General features: G+C 47.3%; 1 protein-coding gene across 1 annotated transcript; it reads right to left on the bottom strand.

Annotated features, from left to right (window-relative positions):
• Positions 1-641: 641 nt before the first annotated feature.
• Positions 642-18,204, bottom strand: LOC113427777 (transmembrane protease serine 9-like). The gene is made up of 9 exons (XM_087969168.1): positions 18,128-18,204; positions 13,888-14,159; positions 13,224-13,381; positions 10,455-10,932; positions 5,755-5,923; positions 3,053-3,264; positions 1,799-1,947; positions 1,061-1,261; positions 642-740 (listed from the first exon to the last, which is right to left on the bottom strand). The coding sequence occupies exons 1-9, from the start codon at positions 18,202-18,204 to the stop codon at positions 642-644; spliced, it is 1,815 nt and encodes a 604-aa protein (XP_087825294.1).
• Positions 18,205-19,938: the final 1,734 nt, after the last annotated feature.

Raw genomic sequence — 19,938 nt, forward strand, 5'->3', positions numbered from 1 at the left:
TTTCAGGCTCGGAAAGAGATTCGGTGTTGTGTTGTGTTGAGGTGTGGAGAGTGGATTGAATTACAGGTGTGAGTGGAGAGACGCTGTCCGTCTTCAATGGAGATGGAGGCTGAGGTGGAGATTTGGATACCGGCTCAGATACGATTTCAAGCAGATGAGTGGTCTCGGGTTGATCTGTGGATTCATATAGGACTTTGGTATGAAGGAGAGATGAAGAGGACAGGACCTGGGATGTTGTGGGAGCTGAGGTTTCAGACGTGGTTGAAGTTGAAGATAAAGGTTGAGGTGAAGTTGGAGAAGAAGTTTGAGGTGAAGTTGGAGATGAAGTTGGAGGTGAAGTTGGAGGTGAAGTTGGAGGTGAAGGTTGAGGTGAAGTTGGAGAAGAAGTTTGAGGTGAAGTTTGAGATGAAGGTTGAAGTGAAGTTGGAGAAGAAGTTTGAGGTGAAGTTGGAGATGAAGGTTGAGGTGAAGTTGGAGATGAAGGTTGAGGTGAAGTTGGAGATGAAGGTTGAGGTGACGTTTGCAGTGCGGATTCAATTATAGATGCAAGCAGAGAAGGGACTTTAGACGGAGATGGAGGCTGAGGTGGAGATTTGGATATTGGCTCAGATATTATTTCAATTTCAAACAGAGGAGTGGCCTCAGGTTGAACTGTGGATGCAGGTAGCACTTTGGCATGAGAGGAAGACAAAGATGACAGGACCTGAGACGTTGTGTGAGTTGGAGGAGAAGATGAAGGTCTGGCAGGAGGTGAAGATGGCGCTTGGGTGGTTTCAAAGAGGACTTCAATTTGGAACGTGCCTGGAGATCCGGAGTGAGGTTGGCTTGTGGGCTTCGATGGGACTTCGGAGGTGGACCGGGACAAAGGTTGTGTTTTGGGCCAAAGCAGAGAGGGCACCGTGTTTGGAGGCCAGAAGAAAACTAAAGGCCGTTTTTGAGCAGTGGTTGGCAACGGAGCTGAGGGTCCTGTTGGGGTTTTGGTGGCTTCGGGAGTTGAAGGGGAGGTTTGGGTGGAAGAGCTGGGGTGAGAAGTGGATTCATTCTGGAGTGGAACCCTGACTGTGGGCATGGGCATGGGCGTGGGAGGGGGCTGGGGCATTGGGCCCGCCAGCTGCTTTATCCATGGGTAGAAGTGTTGTGTGTCAGTGTAGACACCCGGCTTGTGCACTTTCCCACAGCCCTGCCCCCAGCTTGTGATGCCAATGATCCAGAAGGGTTGAGAGCCATCTTCCTGGCACATGAGGGGGCCGCCGCTGTCTCCCTGGAACAAAAACACAGGTAAGGGGAGAGGAGTGAGGGTCGGTCTCACACTTGAAACCAAACAAGGAAACCACCAAAGGAGGAAGAGTATGGTGGGAGGGGAGTTAGATGATCATCAACTCCAGAGGCAATCCAGACAAGGGTGTACAAGGGGCAGACTGTCAACCTGTAAAATATTCCTAATATTCCTGTTTTCAAGTTGCCATAAAAGGGGGGGGGGGAGAATCCGAAGGAGCAGAGTGGCAGTAAAACCAGAAGCGCATCCCACTTTTATCTTCCAAAGATTGTAGCTAGGCTACTGGATCTTCTGACTGTGAAATTCCTTCCCTGGAGAACGTGATGGATGACACCTGGCCCGTGAAGGTGCTTCATTGGAGAATCTGATTGATGACACTCCCAAGCTGGCTGGGGAATTCTGGGAGCTGAAGTCCTCCAGGCTTAAAGTTGCCAAGGTTGGAGACCCCTGTGCTAGTCCAGCCCCCTGGTCAAGCAGGAGAACCTGTACCATTTCAGACAAGTGTTCCACAGGGGGCCTTACCTGGCAGATATCAGCTCCTCCTTCCTCGTAACCTGCACAGAGGGTGTGTTCCTCGATGGCCCCGTTGTACCAGCCGCTGCTGTTGCACTGAGCCACTGAGAAGCGGTTGACCCTCACTTCGTGCATGACGTCGGTCACCTCCCTGACTGCTGAAATGGAAAGCAGCTGCTCAGGAGACGCAGCCCCATTTCCCCCTTCCTCCCAGGGGGCTTTCAGGCAGGGCCTTCCTGGGTGGGAGCAGCAGGGGCTTGGCGCTGGTGGGCCCCAAGGGATTTAAGGGCCAGCATCCCTCAGGTTATCCTAGGTGGCCTTGAAGGGTGGGTGGGGAGTCTCCTTGAGGCCGGGAGATGGGAGAAGAGAAGGAAAGGAAAGGTGAAGAAAAGAGGAAAACAAAAGAAGAAGACAATGAAAAGGCAAGAAAACATCAAGGATTTGAATGGCGAGAGGGGAGGGGAGGGGAGAAGGGGAGGGGAGAAGAGGAGGGGAGGGAAGAGAAGAGAAGAGAAGGAGGGAGAGATGAGAGAAAAGAAAAATGGAAGGGAGAAGAGAAGAGAGAAGAGAAGAGGAAGAGAAGAGGAAGAGAAGAGAGAAGGAGAGATGGAAGGAAGAAGAATGGAAGGAGAGAAGAGAAGGGAGAGATAGAAGGAAGAAGAATGGAAGGAGAGAAGAGAAGAAGGGAGAGATGGAAGAAAGAATGGAAGGAGAAAAGAGAAGAAGGGAGAGATGGAAGGAGAGAAGAAAAGAGAAGGGCTTAGTTGCATTGATTCAAAGAGGAGAGGAAAAGAAGAAAGGAGAGAAGAGGGAGGAAGGAAGGAGAAGAGAGAAGAGAGAAGAAGAAAGGAGAGAAGAGGCAGCACTGGCAAAACCCAAAATGATTCCAAGCAGATGATGATGATGACGGTGGTGATGATGCATCAGAAGTTGGCAAACTGCAAAGAGCTGGGAAGTCTCCTTGGCAGCCACGTTGTGAGTGCAGACAACACTCACTCTGAGCTTCTAAAGGAGCTCCGGATTCCACAAATGCCTCCACCATGAATTAGTATCACAGAATGGCATTTCAATGCCACCCAGCCATACCCTCAGCACCCGGCAGGAAAATGCCACCTGTGCAGGAGCACAGAAGCTGCCAAGGTGAAGGATGCGGCTGTTGTTGAGTCCCACAGGGGGAGAGCAAAGGAAGGCCTTTCCTAGGGTTGGGCTTCTAAGGCGGGGCGAGGTGCCCGAGCCCATGTGGCACAGAGGAGGGCTTCTCACCAGCTTTCCCGAGGATGCCCCAGCCACTGATGTAGCAGTGGCTCAGGAGAGAGACGGTGACGGTCATGTCAGGCAAGCAAGCCGGCTGGATGTAGTCGCTGCACTTCACCGGCTGGTCCAGCTCCATCAGAGCGATGTCACTGGTCTCAGTGCTCCTCTGGTAGTCCTCGTGGATGATGATCCGCTTGATGTAGCGCACGTGGACCTCGGAACTGAGTGAAGAAAGCTTCCATGCGCCAATCACCGCACGCCAGTGCGGAAGGTCCCTGGGGAGAGATGCTGGGTCAGCTCTTTCTGACACTTTGACAGGTAGGTCCCAAAAGAGCTTTTTTTTCTTTTCAAAAGGCAACTGGACTTTGTTTTCCTTCAAGACTGTTTCCTTCGAGTCAATCACTCAAGTTGTCAGGATTCCACCAATTGTCCTAATTTAATCATGAGCCTCGAGCCAAGCTTCAAAAGAATGCAAAAGTTTTTATTAGGAGCAACCTGTCAGCATTGACCCATATGAAGCCAACTCTGCCACATGTAATTTATGGTCACCTGTGACCCTGTATTTCTTCCCTCTTCCCTGGGTGTGTCATAAATTGGATTGTCCAATGAAGCACCTTCATGGGCTGGTGTCATCAATCACATTCTCCAATGAAGGATTTTCACGGGCAGAAGATCTGGTAGCCTATGCTACAATCTTTGTAAGTTAAGTGTCGAATCTACTTCTGGTTTGAATGGCTGTACTTCTCCTTCAGGTTCCCCCCCCCCACCTGCTTATGGCAACTCAAAAACAATCATACCAATGCTTTACGAGTTGACACACAAGTAAGTATTCACACCCATCATTTTGCCTTTCCGAAGAGTCCCGAAGACCCAACTCTGGCAACTGGCCTAGGGCCCAAACAGGAACTTGTCATTCTGGAGGGGGTTAATGGACCAAGGTAGGATCCCATCTTCCCATCTTTGAGCCCCTCTTCTTTGGGGCAGCCCCTCAACTATTAGAAGACTACTAATGTCACCCTGGTCCTTCTTTTCACTAGACTAGACATACCCAATTCCAGCAACCGTTCTTCATATGTTTTAGCCTCCAGTCCCCTAACCTTTCCCTCCCCTTGGACTCCACTATGAAACCCATCCCTCTGAGAGGTCCTTCCCCTTCTGGAGCTTGGTGCCATCACCACCTGGGAAGGTCTCACCTTTTGTTTTGGAAGCAGTGGGCCGCAGTTAGAATCCACCGGCCAGAAACGAGGGAGCCTCCGCAGCTGTGCTTGTGTCCTGTTATCGTGGGGAGCTGCAGGCTGACGACCCAAGGCCACGCCCCAGGCTGGGAATCGGCTCCGCCCACCACTTGCTCACTTCGCCCATGTCTCAGCACCAAGGGGTGCCTTCCGCAAACACTGGATGGAGAAACGAGCATGGATCCCTGACTAGCAGCAGGATGGTGACCATCAGCCCAGGTGCCCCCCACCTCTCTGCAGCTAGTAGCAAGGGCACTTAGACTGACACGCCACTTCACGGTGCTTTACAGCACTCAGTTTACACCGTTAGCCTCTTGCCCCCAGCAATCTGGGTCCTCGTTTTGCTGACCTCAGAAGGACGGGAGGCTGAGTCAACCTGAACTGGTCAGGATTGAACTCTTAGCAGTGGGCAGAGTCAGCTTGCAATACTACATTCTAACAAGAAGGAAGGAAGGAAGGAAGGAAGGAAGGAAGGAAGGAAGGAAGGAAGGAAGGAAGGAAGGAAGGAAGGAAGGAAGGAAGGAAGGAAGGAAGGAAGGAAGGAAGGAAGGAAGGAAGGAGCAAAGAAATAGCAATAACCCTTAGATGTATATTGCACTTCACGGTGCTTTACAACCCCCTCTAAGCGGTTTACAGAGTCACCATCTTGTCCCCAACAACCTGGGTCCTCATTTTACTGACTTTGAAAGGATGGAAGGCTGAGTTAACCTTGAGCTGGTCAGGATTGAACTGCTGGCAGTGGGCAGAATTAGCCTGCAATGTTGCATTCCAACTACTGTGCCACCATGGCCCTTCCTTCCTTCCTTCCTTCCTTCCTTCCTTCCTTCCTTCCTTCCTTCCTTCCTTCCTTCCTTCCTTCCTTCCTTCCTTCCTTCCTTCCTTGCCTGCCTGCCTGCCTGCCTTCCTGCCTTCCTTCCTTCCCACTTAGCAATAGCACTTCACAGTGCTTTACAGCCCCTCTAAGTGGTTTACAGGGTCACCATCTTGCTCCCACCAATATGGATCCTCATTTTACTCACTTACTTTGGAAGGATGGAAGGTTGAATCAACCTTGAGCCGGTCAAGATCAAACTCCTGGCAGTTGGCAGAATTAGCCTGAATTACTGCATTCTAACCACTAGGCCACCACAGCTCTATAACCCTAACCACGCTAGCCAAGATGGTGCTTGGCCCTTCCCCCCACATGCCCTCCTTTCTTCTCCTTGGAAGCCCCTTTCCAAGGGTTGCCTCTTGGAACCCTTCCTGGTTCGGGCCCATCCCTCCTTTCCCCTTCTTCTCACTTACTTACTCGCAAGTATCAACTATGGTGTGAGTGGGCCAGACGGTTGCCAGAATCTGGAGTGGAAGGAGGATGCATCTCATCCTCTTGATGGCCCCAGAGGCTCCTCTGATTGCCGCATTCTCCCACCGGCCGTGACGTCATAAGCGCACCCAGCTCGATTGCAGCCAATCAGCACCCGGGCAGTATGACCTCACACAGAATGCACCAGCTCCAAGCCAGCATTGGTCTCCTTCCAAAAGCCTTGGAACCTCTGGCCCAGATGACGGTAGAGACAAAGGTGCATGATGGAAAGAGCGGCTAGGCACGACCTGGTCTGCATTTCGGGAGGTTCTCTTGAGAGGCACCCATCATTCGTGGTCCTCCCTGTAGGGGCAGCAGGACAGAAATGGCAGGCAGGAGGGAAGAAGGAAGGCAAATATACATTTCCCAGGATAATATTACAGGATCCGATCTGGATCTGTCAGCGGGACCGGAAGTTTACTCTTCTGAGCTCTTGGACTCACGCTGGAACCCATCCTAAGGGAACGTCTCTCTTCCAGAATAGGTTCTTTGGACTATTCTATGAGTCGTATTGATGTGGTGCCTTCCTATTGGTTGATTGGTGTGTTGATGGCCACTGATTGACTGCTTTTCGTGCTGCCAAGCCCTCCCCCCGCAAGTACCTGGTCAGCTGATGTTAAATCAGAATTCCTGTGGACTGACGAGGGGCCCATTTCCCAGGCTTCAATTACTTCCCTAGCTGTTTTTGTCCCTGCTTGGCCGACAACCTTAGTCGCTGCAAAATTGAATGTATGTCCTTGTCTATTGAGAAGGGTGCTTATTTATATCTTTAAACATCTACAGAGGTCATGTGCAATCACTGATAAACACGTTTTGCTGAAATAAAGCATCAGCTTTATTAAACTTTGTTGAAATAAAGCATTGCTCGCTCCCGGTTATTCAGTAGCCTTCTGTGAAACCTAAAAAGACCTGGGTTTTCTCTCAAGCTCTAGGAGAAGATTAGATGGCATATTAGGTGCCAGATTCATGTTGTTTTGAAAGGTGTTTTTTTTTAAGCAAATTTTATTAATTTCAAAGACAAACAAATCATCATCAACCATTACATATTTGAACCTTTTTCCATTATAAATTTTACAAGTCAGATAAAACCTTATTTTATACAATACAATTCTATTTTAAGCCATTTCCATATGAGCATAAAAATACCTCTTATCCAATTTCTCTTTACTTCTCTTTACTCTTATTCAATTTCACTATTATTATTTCATCTATTTCTTTCTGACTTGATTACCATTATTCTCATTCTGTATTTCTACAAGGTTTTATTAATACTCTCAAAAACATAAACACACAACAAACAAACATATAAAAAAATCTTTTAGGAAAGTAACTTGGCCCCAGGTACCTCTCTTTATATGGGCTTCAATTATATTCATGCTCATCTTACATATCATTACCTATTTTGTTTACCATTCTATATCTTCTATATAAACTTCTCCACACATTTCACTCTTCATAATTCTATCTTATTTAATCCATCTTAATTTAAATCATTATATTTGTATCTTTTGCCCATTCTTTATTATCCCTCTATCTCATTCCTTATAATGAAAAAAAAAAAAAGAATTTCTCCTGAAATCACTAATCAGAGTATGATGTCTTTCTATCCTCCCCCTAAATTAATTAGATTAACATTTGAAATAACACCTAATACCCAATCTGATTCTGCTTGGTACATTCTATCTACTAATTTTTTTCTTTTAATAACAATAAAAACAGAGTAATAAATCCAAAATGATTAAATACATAGTTAAGTAATAAATCTAAATATTAAATCTTATAACATTCCCATTGCCTTTCCCTTTAATATTTTATTACGTTTTAAAATCAATCATTATTAAACATTTCAACATTTTAATTTCTTATTAACTCTTAAGCCATTCTAATTTTCTATTTCTAATACAGATGTTACAATACCATCTTATGTACCTTGCAAAATCTTTTTTAAGGAAATTGTACTTTACCCTTTGTCCCTAAAAAAAATTCCTCTTTTCCCATCTAATTTCAAAACTTTGTGGCTTTTCTCCGCCTTTCCCCTTTCTTTCTTCCCCACCAAATCTTCCTAGCCCCACTTCTTCTAGCCTCTGCCTTGCTGGCATCCCTTCTCTGTTGTGTTCCCTTTTTCTTTTGTTTACTATCATTATATTTATTTTGCATCTTATTTTTCTCTTTCTTAAATGTTTTTTTAGATCTTAAGTCCTTCATTTTCCTCGCTTTCTTCCTTCCTTCTTTCTTAGTTAAATTTTGGAATTAATTAAAGATGGCGTCTTCGTCTTCTTCTTCTTGTTGTTCTTCTGCCTCCATCTGTTGTATTGTTTGTTGATAGTTAACCAGCGCCATTTCTAAAAATAGGAAGGCTTTTTCCATACCATCTTTACCGGCTGCTTTTGTTTGCTCATATTCTTCCCTCAGTTCCTCAAAAGAAAGAGCCATTATAGATCTTTTCTTTTCTTTTCTTTTCTTTTTTCCCTCTTTCTTCTTACACCACCAAGATATTTCAAAAAAAAGTAAAACAATCCCAAAATCCACAATCCTCGATCAATCCAAGCCAAGACAAAATTCTCCCTTTCTCTTCCAGGGGTAGTATCAGACAAAAGAAAAAAGAAAGTCCAAATCTGTATTTTGAAGCCTTATTGGAGTTCTATTTCTGTCTTCAAATCCTTAAGGCATCTCCTCCAACAAAATCAAACCAGATGAATATATTTTTTGTCCTCTCCCTTCCGACTTATCCCATAAAGCTAGTTTTACCTGAAAAAAACAGGTTTCTCAATATCCACTTATTAATTCCATCGGGAGGGAGAATAAACTTTCCTTTCAGCACCTCAAAATTGCCGCTTATTTTCTCTTGTGGAAAGAATAATCCAAAAAGCCATCATTTCCAGGAATTATATTAAATGTATCTTAGAGTCCTGGATCAACCAAGAAAACTTTCACTCTTAAAAGCTTTCTCCTCTTCCTCCTGCGCATACTTGCCCAGCTGCCGGCTTCTTTGTGGCGGCCATTGCGGACCGCCGCTGCACTGTCTTGGGAAAAGGGGGTTCTGCCGGCCGGGGAGGGGGTCTGCAACACCCCCAAACCCCTCTCTGGATCCCCCCTATCTTCAGCTACTCCTGCAGGGTAGCCTAGCTCCGGACCCATCCGGATCGGAGCACCAAAAGCGGCTAGCGCGGCAGGGATCGCTCAGAGTCGCAAATTCCTGTCGCTCGCGAAGCCAACAAACCGGAAGACCGTTGTTTTGAAAGGTTTAGGTTTTAACAGGTTGGGTTTTTTAATGTTTTTAAAAATGATTTTATGTCTTTTAGTCTTTGGGAGAAAGGAAGGGAGGGAGGGAGGAAAGGAGGGAGGGAAGGAGGAAGGAAGGAAGGAAAAAGAGAAAGAAAGAAAAGGAAGAAAGAAAGGAAGGAAGGAAGGAAGAAGAAAAGAAAGGAAGGAAGGAAGGAAGGAAGGAAGAAAAAAGGAAGGAAGGAAAAAAAAGAAAGAAAGAAAGAAAGAAAGAAAGAAAGAAAGAAAGAAAGAAAGAAAGAAAGAAAGAAAGAAAGAAAGAAAAAGAAAGAAAGAAAGGAAGGAAGGAAGGAAGGAAGGAAGGAGGAAGGAAGGAAGAAAGAAAGAAAGAAAGAAAGAAAGAAAGAAAGAAAGAAAGAGGAGGGAGGGAGGGAGGGAGGGAGGGAGGGAGGAAGGAAGGAAGGAAGGAAGGAAGGAAGGAAGGAAGGAAGGAAGGAAGGAAGGAAGGAAGGAAGGAACCAGAATTCCCCAGTCAGCATGACAACTTAGAAACCAGAGGGTTTTCAACCTTGGCAACCTGAAGATTTGTGGACTTCAACTCTGAGAATTCTCCAGCCAGCACTGAAACATAAGGATTCTTTCCTCTGAATTTCTAGAAATTCCATGTGTCATAAATATGGCTTCAGTGCTGGCTGGCTGGGGAATTCTGGGAGTTGAAGTCTGCACGAGGTTGAAAAACCTGAGCTCTTTCTTGCCCCAGGGAAACAGGGCCCTGGCCAGCATTTTTCCAAACTTTAAACAGTATTCATAACATTTAACACTTTTTTTTTTAAAGGCTTTTCTGCCCCCCAAAAAATCACTTTATGCAAATATTCTGATTTCCTTTCTCAGTAGATATCTCCAATCTCTGGCCAGGATGGACAACTACTCTTCAATCCCAGCTGCACAATGATATAGGTCCTGCCGGCTGAAGCATCTTAGCGTTCCTACTGTGAAATAAATCAGAGATATTTTCTAGAAGGAAACACTTTATTTTGGGTGTGTTTTTACAGGAGAACATCTGCCAGGATTCATTGGAGCTCAGCCAACCAAGGTGATGGTGGGAAGCCATGGGGGAGGTCTGATGGAGGTCTTCTCCTTCCAGAAATGGGAGTTCAGGCTGGTTAGATGTTTTGTCTCCTGGGCCTGAAACCCGCCATTTACACCCTGAGGTTGCCTGAGGATCTTCTCTGGGCTCATGGAGAAAGTTGGCAGCCGTGTTCTTAAGCCTTCCAAAATTTAGCTGCTGTGTGGTGCTTGGGCCAGGAGCTGGGTGCCAACTCTGCTTCAAATGGTACATTTATAAAAGTGGCTACAGAAATCTGATAAAGGATAAAATACGGGGTGAATCAAAAGTAGGATGCAGGTTGTTGTCAGAAGTTCAGGATCTGGGTGGTAGGGATTACACCAGAAAGACACTGGTTGTGGAGGCTTCTTCTGGGCCATGATGGGGATGGAAGTCCCTGGTTTCCTTAAAACTTGGGCCTGTTCCAGTATTGAGGCCTAGACCAGCGAAAATGTGTGGTGTGAGGAACAGCCGTGAACCTTCTCCTGGGCAGCCTGTAAATTATACTGGGCCCCTTGCCCCAGCCCACGAAGGCAGTAGTGGGAGTAGGCCACCGCGTTGTCAACGGGTAGAAGGTGAAGGGTGCAAATGTCCTCCGGGGACCTGTGTACCAGGGCCAGGTGGTGCGCCGGACCGCCGGTCTCCACTGGCGCGTTGGAAGGCTGTAGGTGTTGGCTTCGGGGAAGTACCCAACTAGCATCCCGTTGACTTTTTTGTAAATGGGGTCGAGGTAATAGGCTCCCGTGAAGCGGCTGGGGGGTGGAGGGGTGGGGGTGCGGGGGGTGGTTGGTCTGAATGGAGGAGAAAGGCCAGAGACGGGGGGGTTCGCCAGGATATCCTTGATCCAGGTGAGAAAGAACTGGGTGGAGGTGAAGACTCCGGGGACTTTGCCGGTCGAGCAGCTGGTGCCCCAGCTGTTAAGACCGATCAGCCAGTAGCGCTCGGTATGGGACTGCCTGCACATCAGGGGCCCACCGCCATCGCCCTGCAGGAAAGAGGAAGAAGACACACTGGTGAGGTAATTCCCCGTTAGGAGAATGAGCGCATACAGGGAGACGTATTTGAGAGTAGTGTTTGAATAATACACATACGCAGCACACAGATGCACTGTACAGTAAATGTAGGTTTTTACTTCCAGAAACGTTAAGCAAAGTTCAAAAACAAGCAGTCCAAAGTCATTCACAGGTAAATCAGTCAGTTTTTAGTCCAGGGATAATTCAATAACAAAGTCCAGTGTCAAAAACAGTTCAGTATCAGATTTATGTCAAATCCAGAATATCAGTCAATTAGGAAAAATGGAAGAACGGCAATACTCTCCAACAGAAGGAAACAGAGATTCACTGAGACACACTCTCTTCTGAGACTAAGATTAAGATAAACCAGGTTTCTGGCTCCATCTTATGGCCGTTTGAGAAACCACACCCAATTACAGTTTTGCATTTTCTTAAAGATACAGTTTTAAAATGTCTATCCTGGTTTATATATTGTCCAACCCAAATAGCTGTTAGGTAACTATTCCTAACACACACATCATGTGATGCAGAGGCGGGATTCAGCCAGTTACGACCGGTTCTGCAGAACCGGTGGTGGAAATTTTGAGTAGTTTGGAGAACCGGCCAATCCCACCCCTGACTGGTCCCACCAATCCCATCTATTCTCCGCCTCCCATTGAGTCCCAGCTGATCGGCTGGGTCTTCTTTGGTTGCCCTTAACAGGAGAACAGAGCTGGAAAGCAGGTCAGTGGGGTGGGGATGGGAGGGGGATTTTGCAGTATATCTTTCCCCTGCCATGCCCACCAAGCCACGCCCAAAGAACCGGTAGTAAAAAAAAATTGAATCCCACTACTGGTGTGATGACACCGGGCATGTCACAGAGATAACACAGGCAGATGGCAGTTCAAACCGTCCCTTTGTTGTTCCAAATTTTCCCACGCTCCAAGAGCAAAGTGATCACACACACACACACACACACACACACACACACCCCTCCAGCAGCCTCTGGCTGCAAGGAGTCCAGCCCAACACTGTGAGCACCACGGCTGCAAAGCAAGAAATCCAGAAAGAGTGCAAGGAATCCAGGAAAGTTCAAAGGTTGACACTCAACACTCCATGAATTCAGCATTTGTTCCCGACAAACGCCCTTCTCCTTAAGTCTCGGTCCCCAGGTGTGCCTTGTGAAGAGGGTCGGAGCGCTCTGCTCCCGAGTAGTTGGGTCAGACTGTGTTGTTCTCACCTTCTCTCCACTCTCCGTGCTCGAAGATCAGGAGGGAGCGGCCATTGCTCATCGCCTGAGTTCTGTCTCTTATATTTACTGTTTAGCCTCTCTTAGTCATTCCTATCCCACTTCCTTCCTGCCTGCAAGACATCCCAATCCTGAAAGGCCCTGGCCCGACTCAACCTGCTCCTCCTCATTTTCCTCTGAAGCCAACGAAGCCGCCCCCTTGACCTTCCTCCACTGATTCAGGCTCTGACGGGGGCGTGAGACCTCACCGGGTGGTGTAGCATCCCTTCACCCACATGCACGCAAGTGCACAAGGCTGGAATCTCAGCCATCACTTTTACGCTGCTTTACAAATCCTTATAAACAGTGGACAAATGGCTGCCAAAGTTGATGGAGTTAGCAGAGAGGGCTAACTGGGCACGTTGTGGTCACCCATTTGTGACCTCCCGACAGCTTCTCCCTGGACTTTGTTGTCAGCAATCAAGTTTGCAAATAGTGATCCCATGACCATGGGATCCTGCAGGTGTCATAATTGGGAGTCAATTGCCAAGCACCTGAATTGTGACCACACGATCCCAGGGATGCTATGATGGCCGCAGCCACGGGAAGCAGTCACAAGTCCCCTTTGTTGTCTCCATCGCCCAAATCATGGTTGTCCAAAAGGCAACCGGACTGCCTTGGTTTTTCTTTGAAGACCTTTCACTTCTCATCCAAGAAGCTTCTTCGGTTCTAGATGAAGAATTAAGAACTGAAGTGAGAACTGAAGAAGCTTCTTGGATGAGAAGCGACATGTTTTCAAACAAAAAAAACCCCAAGTCTAGTTGCCTTTTTGGAAAAAGCATCTTTGGGAAAGTGTTCTGTTTTTTTTTTTTTTCATTCATTCATTATTATATATTATAATTATATTATAATTATTCACTCAGCACCAGTGTAACTTCGAAGGGTTGCTGAACAATTAGTCTCTCTGCGACGCCTCTTGAATCCTGGAGAAGGCCAGGCGAGAGAACCTGAAGACCAGATCCGATGGAAAGAGATCTCTGCCCTCGGCCCACTTACCCGGCAGCTGCCCTTGGTGGGATCCTCAGAAACAGCACACAGGTGCTCCTCTTTAATGAGCGCAGAATACTGAGCAGACCTGTTGCACTCATCCCTGGCTACCAGCGACACTTCAGCCTCTTGCAAGATATCCGAATATTTGGCCCCCGAATATTTTCCTATGCAGGAGAAGTATTTTTTTTTAAAAAAAAAAATATTATTTTTGGCTCATCTGGCTTCTGCCAATCACCCAACCTGAGAGAACTAGTGCCCCAAAGCAGTGGCGCACCTTTAAGGGGAGGCATGCAAAGGTTTGGCCAAACTCTGGGTCAACTGTAGGACAAAGTCCTCCTTCCTGCACTCACAAGGACCCAGGATGCTAACAGAGAGGGGGGGTTTCCTTAAGGGGGACAGAGAGCCCCGTTTTTCCTGTCCCTGCCTCCTTTCTGATATTCCTGTGCTCAACCTCAGAACCACATCGCTTTTAATATTTTCCAAAACCATGGTGTGGTGCCTTCAAGAGCTCCTGACCAATGGCTGGGTGACTCTCAGTCTTTCCTCCAAGCCTGACAAGGTTTCGGGGAACCGAACGCGGTGGGTGCCAAGAGCCCCAAAGTTCATAGGGACGGGGTAAGGGATGGGTGGGGTTTATGTATCAATCTATTTAATTTGGGGAGGTTCTCACTCTCCATGACTGTGATGCCCCAGCCACAGATATAGCAGTGGGTGAGCAAGTCTATGACCAGATCTCCCTCCGGCAAGCAGGCGGGCTGGACATAATCGTTGCAAACCACGGGCTTGTCCAGCTCTACCAAGGCAATGTTATTCAAATGTTTCTCCTTGTCGTATTGTTTGTGGTCCACCAGCCTCTTGATGACACGGTTCTGGGCATCAGGTCCAGGTTTGGAGCGCTGGGTGGCCCCAATCTGCACTCTGAAATACTCCACTTTCAGGTACCTGAGTGAAAGGGGAGACAGGAGAACATGTTAGATAAGACGAGGTCAAATGGGAAGAGGTCCAAGGATGTCTCGGAAGGGGAAGGCAACTGCCAGGATCTTGACCTCGCCATACAATTCCCACATGAGCCCTTGCAATCTAGGAGCTTGGGATGCCAACAGGGAAGGAGGAGGAACAGCAAGAGAACTTCAGGCTTGGCTGAAAGAAGGGACCCTTCCTCCTCCTCCTCCTCTAAGAAAAACAGCAATCATCTACCTGCCAAGGTGATCGCGTAGCCTCTCATTCATTACCTGCTGGATGGAAGAAGCCCCTTACTGCTTAATAATAAGATTATTTCTTAGGCCGAGGGGAGTGGGCGACAAGCATAAGTGTTGTGGCCTGTTGGGCGCCAGCCCTTCCAGCAGCTGAATCGGAGGAGGAGGAGAAGGAGGAGGCGTGGGAGTCAGGGCCAACATCCAGCAACCTGAGAGCTCAGAGGCGGAAGAAGGAATGGAGCTGTCAGTGATAGAGGCGGAGACCATCGTCTGTCAGCCCTCAGATGGAGAGTCAACAGCCCCCAGGAGGTGGCTGATGAGGAAGAGGAGGAACAGCTGGGTCCAGTGCCTAACATGCAGATGCACAGAAGGCAGAGGAGAGGAGAGCAGTGGAAATCTATGGGCCGGTCCTCGGGCCGGAAGAGCCACCGCTGCTAGCAAAGCCCCACCCTAGCTCTGGGGATAAAAGGCAGGGGGCGGAGATGAATAGGTGTGGCAGATAATTATTCACCTCCTGGATGGACAGACTTGGTAGTCTGCGGTGAAGGAGAAACCTTTTTTGCTAGGGCTTCTGACATGCCTAACAAAGGGAACATTTATTTAACCACAGAGGGTTTGCCATGTTTGGGAACTGGGTCCGAACAGTAAGAAAGCCCCCAGACTCAAAAGAAGTCAAAGTCTTTTTAAAAAGCCCCAGAAAATCAAGCAATAATAATGGTGAGTCTAGGCTGAAATGCCAAAAGGACACCATGAAAAGACATGTGGTAGAAGACCTCCACGGTCCCCTATTGTTCTATGTTCTGACTGAAAAGGGATCTTCTGTGGCTCACTTTTCTCTAGAAATTTGAATGTTCCTACACCTCTTCCTCTTGAAGAAGAGTCCTTAAGATATTCTGAGTAGAATCTGGTTTAAAGTTGGAAGCATGCAACTTTCTAGCGATGGTTGCATTGTGTTAACCATACTTCTAGTGCTGAATGCTTAGAATGGGGGCATCCAGAGATCAAGTGTTATGGAGAGGGTCATGTCTCACAGAAAGTGGAAGTAGGTTGGATCTCTCCTTGATAAGATAGTTGACGCAATACAATTTATCTTAAAGGTCAACTGGGCCAGTCTGGAAGAAGGCAAGTGTCAACCCATAAAACATTTCTATGCCTGCTTTAGAGTTGCCACAAACAGAAGTGCAGAGGGGGAAAGAAATTTGAAATACCATTGCAGCAGTTTGGAACAGAAAGTGCATTCCATTCTTATCTTGCAAAGATTATAACTAAGCAACCGAAATTCTGCCAAGCAAATCCCTAATTGGAGAATGTGATTGATAACTCTTGGCTATGGACATGTTTTGTTGGAGAATATGAATTATGACACACCCAAAGGGGTGGGGGGAAAACAGGGTCAAGGGTGACAGTGAATTACATGTCTCAGAATTGGCTTCAAACAGGTCATGCCGACATGTTTGTTCCTAATAAATCCTTCGAAGTTTTTGAAGCTTGGCTCGAGGCTCCTGATTTAATGAGGGCAACATCCGGAATCCTGACAGCAAGTCCAAGAAGGTGCAAATTAAGTCCAACAAATAAAAAGAGCCATCCACTCCATCCCTCTTTAATATGAAACCATCTCAACAAGAAACTTCTCAACCTTGGCTACCAGAAGACAGGTGGACTTCAGCTTCCAGAATTCCCCAGCTACTACAACAACTTCTGAAGCAGGAAGTTCTCAACCTTGGCAAATTGAAGAAATGCGGACTCCAGCTTGGCTGACTGCCGAATGCTGGGAGTTGGAGTCCGCACATTTCTTCAAGTTTCTAAGAGTTGAGAAAACTTGTCCCAGAGACACTGGTCCCCATTTCTGATCTTGGGACCACCCCCACCCCGGACCTCCTGCCCTCTGCTTGATTTGGTGATTTGGGTGTTTTGGGTTTCACTCACTTTTGAATGAGGAAGCATTGCGCCGTCGAAATGACCCAGCGAGAATTGATCAAGGAGCCGGCACAGAAATGGCGGTATCCCTCCCGGGTGGGGAACTGGAAGCTGACCGCCCAGGGCCACGTTCCTGGCAGGGAATCAACCCCACCCACGATCCGCAACATGCCATGGCTCATGGCTAGTGGACGGCCACCACACACCCTCCTGCAAAGAAAGATGGGGGTGGGGATGATTGGTTGAACGTATGGCCTCCACAGAGGCCCTGCAGTCACAGATACACAAGACCAATAAAACACATTATACATCCAAGCACAAATAATACACAAGGCTAAGCCCAGGTAGTCCGTGACTTGCAACAGTTCACTTGGTGACCATTTGAAGTTACAATGGCACTGAAAAAAGTGGCTTAAGTTTTCACACTTATGACCACTGCAGCATCCCCCATGGGTCACGCGATCGGAATTTAGATGCTTGGCAACTGACTCGTATTTATGATGGTTGCATATTTATGAGGATTACATGGTCCCCTTTTACGACCTTCTGACAAGCGAAGTCCACGGGGAAGCCAGATTCACTTAACAGCCATCCAACTCAATTAACAACTGTAGCGATTCACTTAACAACCATGGCAAGAAGTGGGGTAAAATGGAACAAATCCACTTAACAAATGTTTCCCTTAGCAGCAGAGATTTTGGGCTCAATTGTGGTCGTAAGTTAAGGACTACCTGCAGAGCATCAGCAAATACACACACACACACACACACACACACACGGATGTATGAAACCAGCTGGGAAGGCAATTGAACTAAGATTGCAAGGTGTCTATGGAGATTCTCCATCACGCAAGTCATGGCTGTCCCAAAAGGTGCTTCCTCCAAAAGACAACTGGACTTTGTTGGGTTTGTTTGTTTGTTTCTTTGAAAACATTCAGCTTCTCACCCAGAAGCTTCTTTCACCAGTTTTTCAAGAGGAAGTGGGAAAAGGGGGGGGAGGGAAAAAAGGGGAGGAAAACAGGCCCAGGTCCCAACTTTCGATGTTCTTCTCAGAAGAAACTTCTGAGGGAGGAAGTTTTCTATTAGAATAGAATAACAGAGTTGGAAGGGACCTCCGAGGTCTTCTAGTCCAACCCCCTGCTCAGGCAGGAAACCCTACACCATATTGTTTCCAATGGTCATCCAATCTCTTCTTGAAAACCTCCAGTGATGGAGCATCCACAACTTCTGGAGGGAAGCTGTTGCACTGATGAATTGTTCTCACCATCTGGAGATTCCTCCTTCCTTCTAGGTTGCTTCTCTCTTTGATCGGTTTCCCCCCATTGCTTGTTGTCCTGCTGCCCTCAGGGGCTTTGGAGAATAGTTGGGCTCCCTCTGCTCTGGAGCAGCCCCTGAGATATTGGAAGGCTGCTATCATCTCATCCCTAGTCCTTCTTTTCATCAGGCTAGACATACCCAATCCAGCAACCGTCCTTCCTATGTTTTAGGTTAAGCCTCCAGTCCACTAATCACCTTTGTTACTCTTCTCAAGAATGGTAGAAAGAAATATAAAAGATTCCCCACCCGCCAGTCTTTTCCGCCTCTTCCTCCTCCTCCTCCAGGGTCCAACCATGGCAGTCTGAAAACTTCTGGGACAACCCCCAGCAGGACCTCAAGGTCACACCTCCCACTGTTGCTTTCTCTACCCATCTCCAACAACCATCCAGCACACTCCGGCTGAAGTATGGAGGCCCCAGGGCACCAGGACAACCCAATGTTCCCAGTAGAGTGGCCCCTTCCAGCTGTGGCCCTCACTCACGTGCAGGTGTCCTCTGCATCATCGTAGATTAAGCAGAGCGCATCAACTGCCCAAAGGAGCAGCAGCAGCTTCTTCATCCTACATCGCTCAACAAATGTCAGGTCCCACCTTCTCTCCCATGGCTCGTGACGTCACAAACTGTCCTTTCAGTCCCCGGCCAATCAGCCAACAGACAATATGACATCACACTGAAGAACCACAATTCTTTGCTGCCGTTGGCTTTAAAAGGGTTAATGGCGGGGTCCCAGTTTGGGCATCAGGGCGTGGCCTTCAAAGCAACTCAACCTTGCTTAGGAACCCAACCCATGACACGTGGGTGCAGAGAGGGATCCAGAACGCTAACTGTCTTGCTGGGTCAGCAACAACAGGAGGCCCGAGCAAGCAACAAGCTGTGAAGGAAATGGAGGCATGGAAGATGCTTTTGTACACGTGGGATAGGCAAGCAATTGTGGTTTTGCAGTCATCTACAAGTGTATTTTGCTAGGACGTCGTTTGCATCATTCTGCCCATCAGAATAACACAATAACAAGTTGGAAGGGACCTTGAGGGTCTTCTAATCCAACCCCCTGCTCAAGCAGGAGACCTTAGAGCATTCCAGACTAATGGCTGCCCAATCTCTTCTTAAAAACTTCCAACGTTAGAGCACCCACAACTTTTGGAGTCAAGCTGTTCCACCGGTTGATCGTTCTCACTGTCAGAAACTTTCTCCTTAGTTCTAGGTTGCTTGTCTCCTTGGTTAGTTTCTATCTGTTGCTTCTTCTAGTGCTGGGTTCTCTTTTGACAAATGAAAAGAAGGTCTGCTTATCTGTGGTTTGTTCTGGGAAAGCTTCGAAGAACTGCTTCTCAACCCTGGCATCCTGAAGTCCACACATCTTCAAGTTGCCAACATTGAGAAACACTGATGTAAGGAAATTGGTTGTGTGCAGCCAGTTTTGCCTTCTCCTCACCTACTTTCAGTAAGAACAATACCAAAGCTTCAGTTTCTGCCAATTGAAGCCAAGTCCTGCCACTCAGTCTACTGAGAGAGGGACTTGCAAAGTCTTCCAACCCAAGCTTGCTGCCTCTAATGTTCTCCAGACGCAGGTGATACAGTATCCATGCCCCATAAGCTGCTATTCTTTGGGGCAGGGGTCTCCAACCTTGGCAACTTTAAGACTTGTGGACTTCAAATCCCAGAATTCCTCATCCAGCATAGCTGGTGGTTTCTTGCAGACGTTTCATGACCCAATTTGGGAACATCATCAATGCTAGAAAGGAAGAGGGCCTGTAGAGAGGAGAAGGAGGAGGAGGAGGAGGAGGAGGAGGAGGAGGAGGAGGAGGAGGAGGGAGGAGGAGGAGGAGGAGGAGGAGGAGGAGGAGGAGGAGGAGGTCATCTGTGAGATCCTTGGTGGTCTCTGAGCTTGGTGGTTTTCTTGCAGATGTTTCATGACCAGGTAACATCATCAATGCTATCCTCATCAATATCGTTGATATGACTTAGTTGGATCATGAAATGTCTGCAAGAAAAACAACCAAGTTTAGAGAGCACCAAGGATCTCGTGGATAATTTGCTGAAGGGATTATGGAGGAGAAATATAATAGCAGTCTACAAATATCTAAAAGGGTCTCCTGTGCAAGAGGACATCTCCTCTGTTGAGAAGGACAATGTATCCTCCATCATCTCCATACCATCAACGTTCACCCACCTTCTCATTGGCTTCGACTTTGTCAGGAGGAGGAAAACGGAAATTCCTTTCTCATTCCTCTAATCCATCTTGGCACCATTTTTTACATATGTCTGAAGAGGTTTAATTTCCCAGTGTATAATTCCA

Source organism: Notechis scutatus, chromosome 6, assembly GCF_049901735.1.
Source record: "Notechis scutatus isolate UNSWTSFEM ecotype Mainland chromosome 6, rNotScu1.2, whole genome shotgun sequence".
In the NCBI taxonomy this organism is placed as follows: domain Eukaryota; kingdom Metazoa; phylum Chordata; class Lepidosauria; order Squamata; family Elapidae; genus Notechis; species Notechis scutatus.

What these genes read in the sequence shown, in the direction of transcription:
- LOC113427777 (XM_087969168.1), bottom strand. Translation starts at nt 18,204, where the DNA reads ATGAAGAAGCTGCTGCTGCTCCTTTGGGCAGTTGATGCGCTCTGCTTA. An exon ending in CCACCAAGGGCAGCTGCCGG is followed by an intron (nt 10,933 to 13,223) that starts GTAAGTGGGCCG and finishes TCTTTCCTGCAG; the next exon opens with GGCGATGGCGGTGGGCCCCT. An exon ending in GGGCATCCTCGGGAAAGCTG is followed by an intron (nt 1,948 to 3,052) that starts GTGAGAAGCCCT and finishes TTTCCATTTCAG; the next exon opens with CAGTCAGGGAGGTGACCGAC.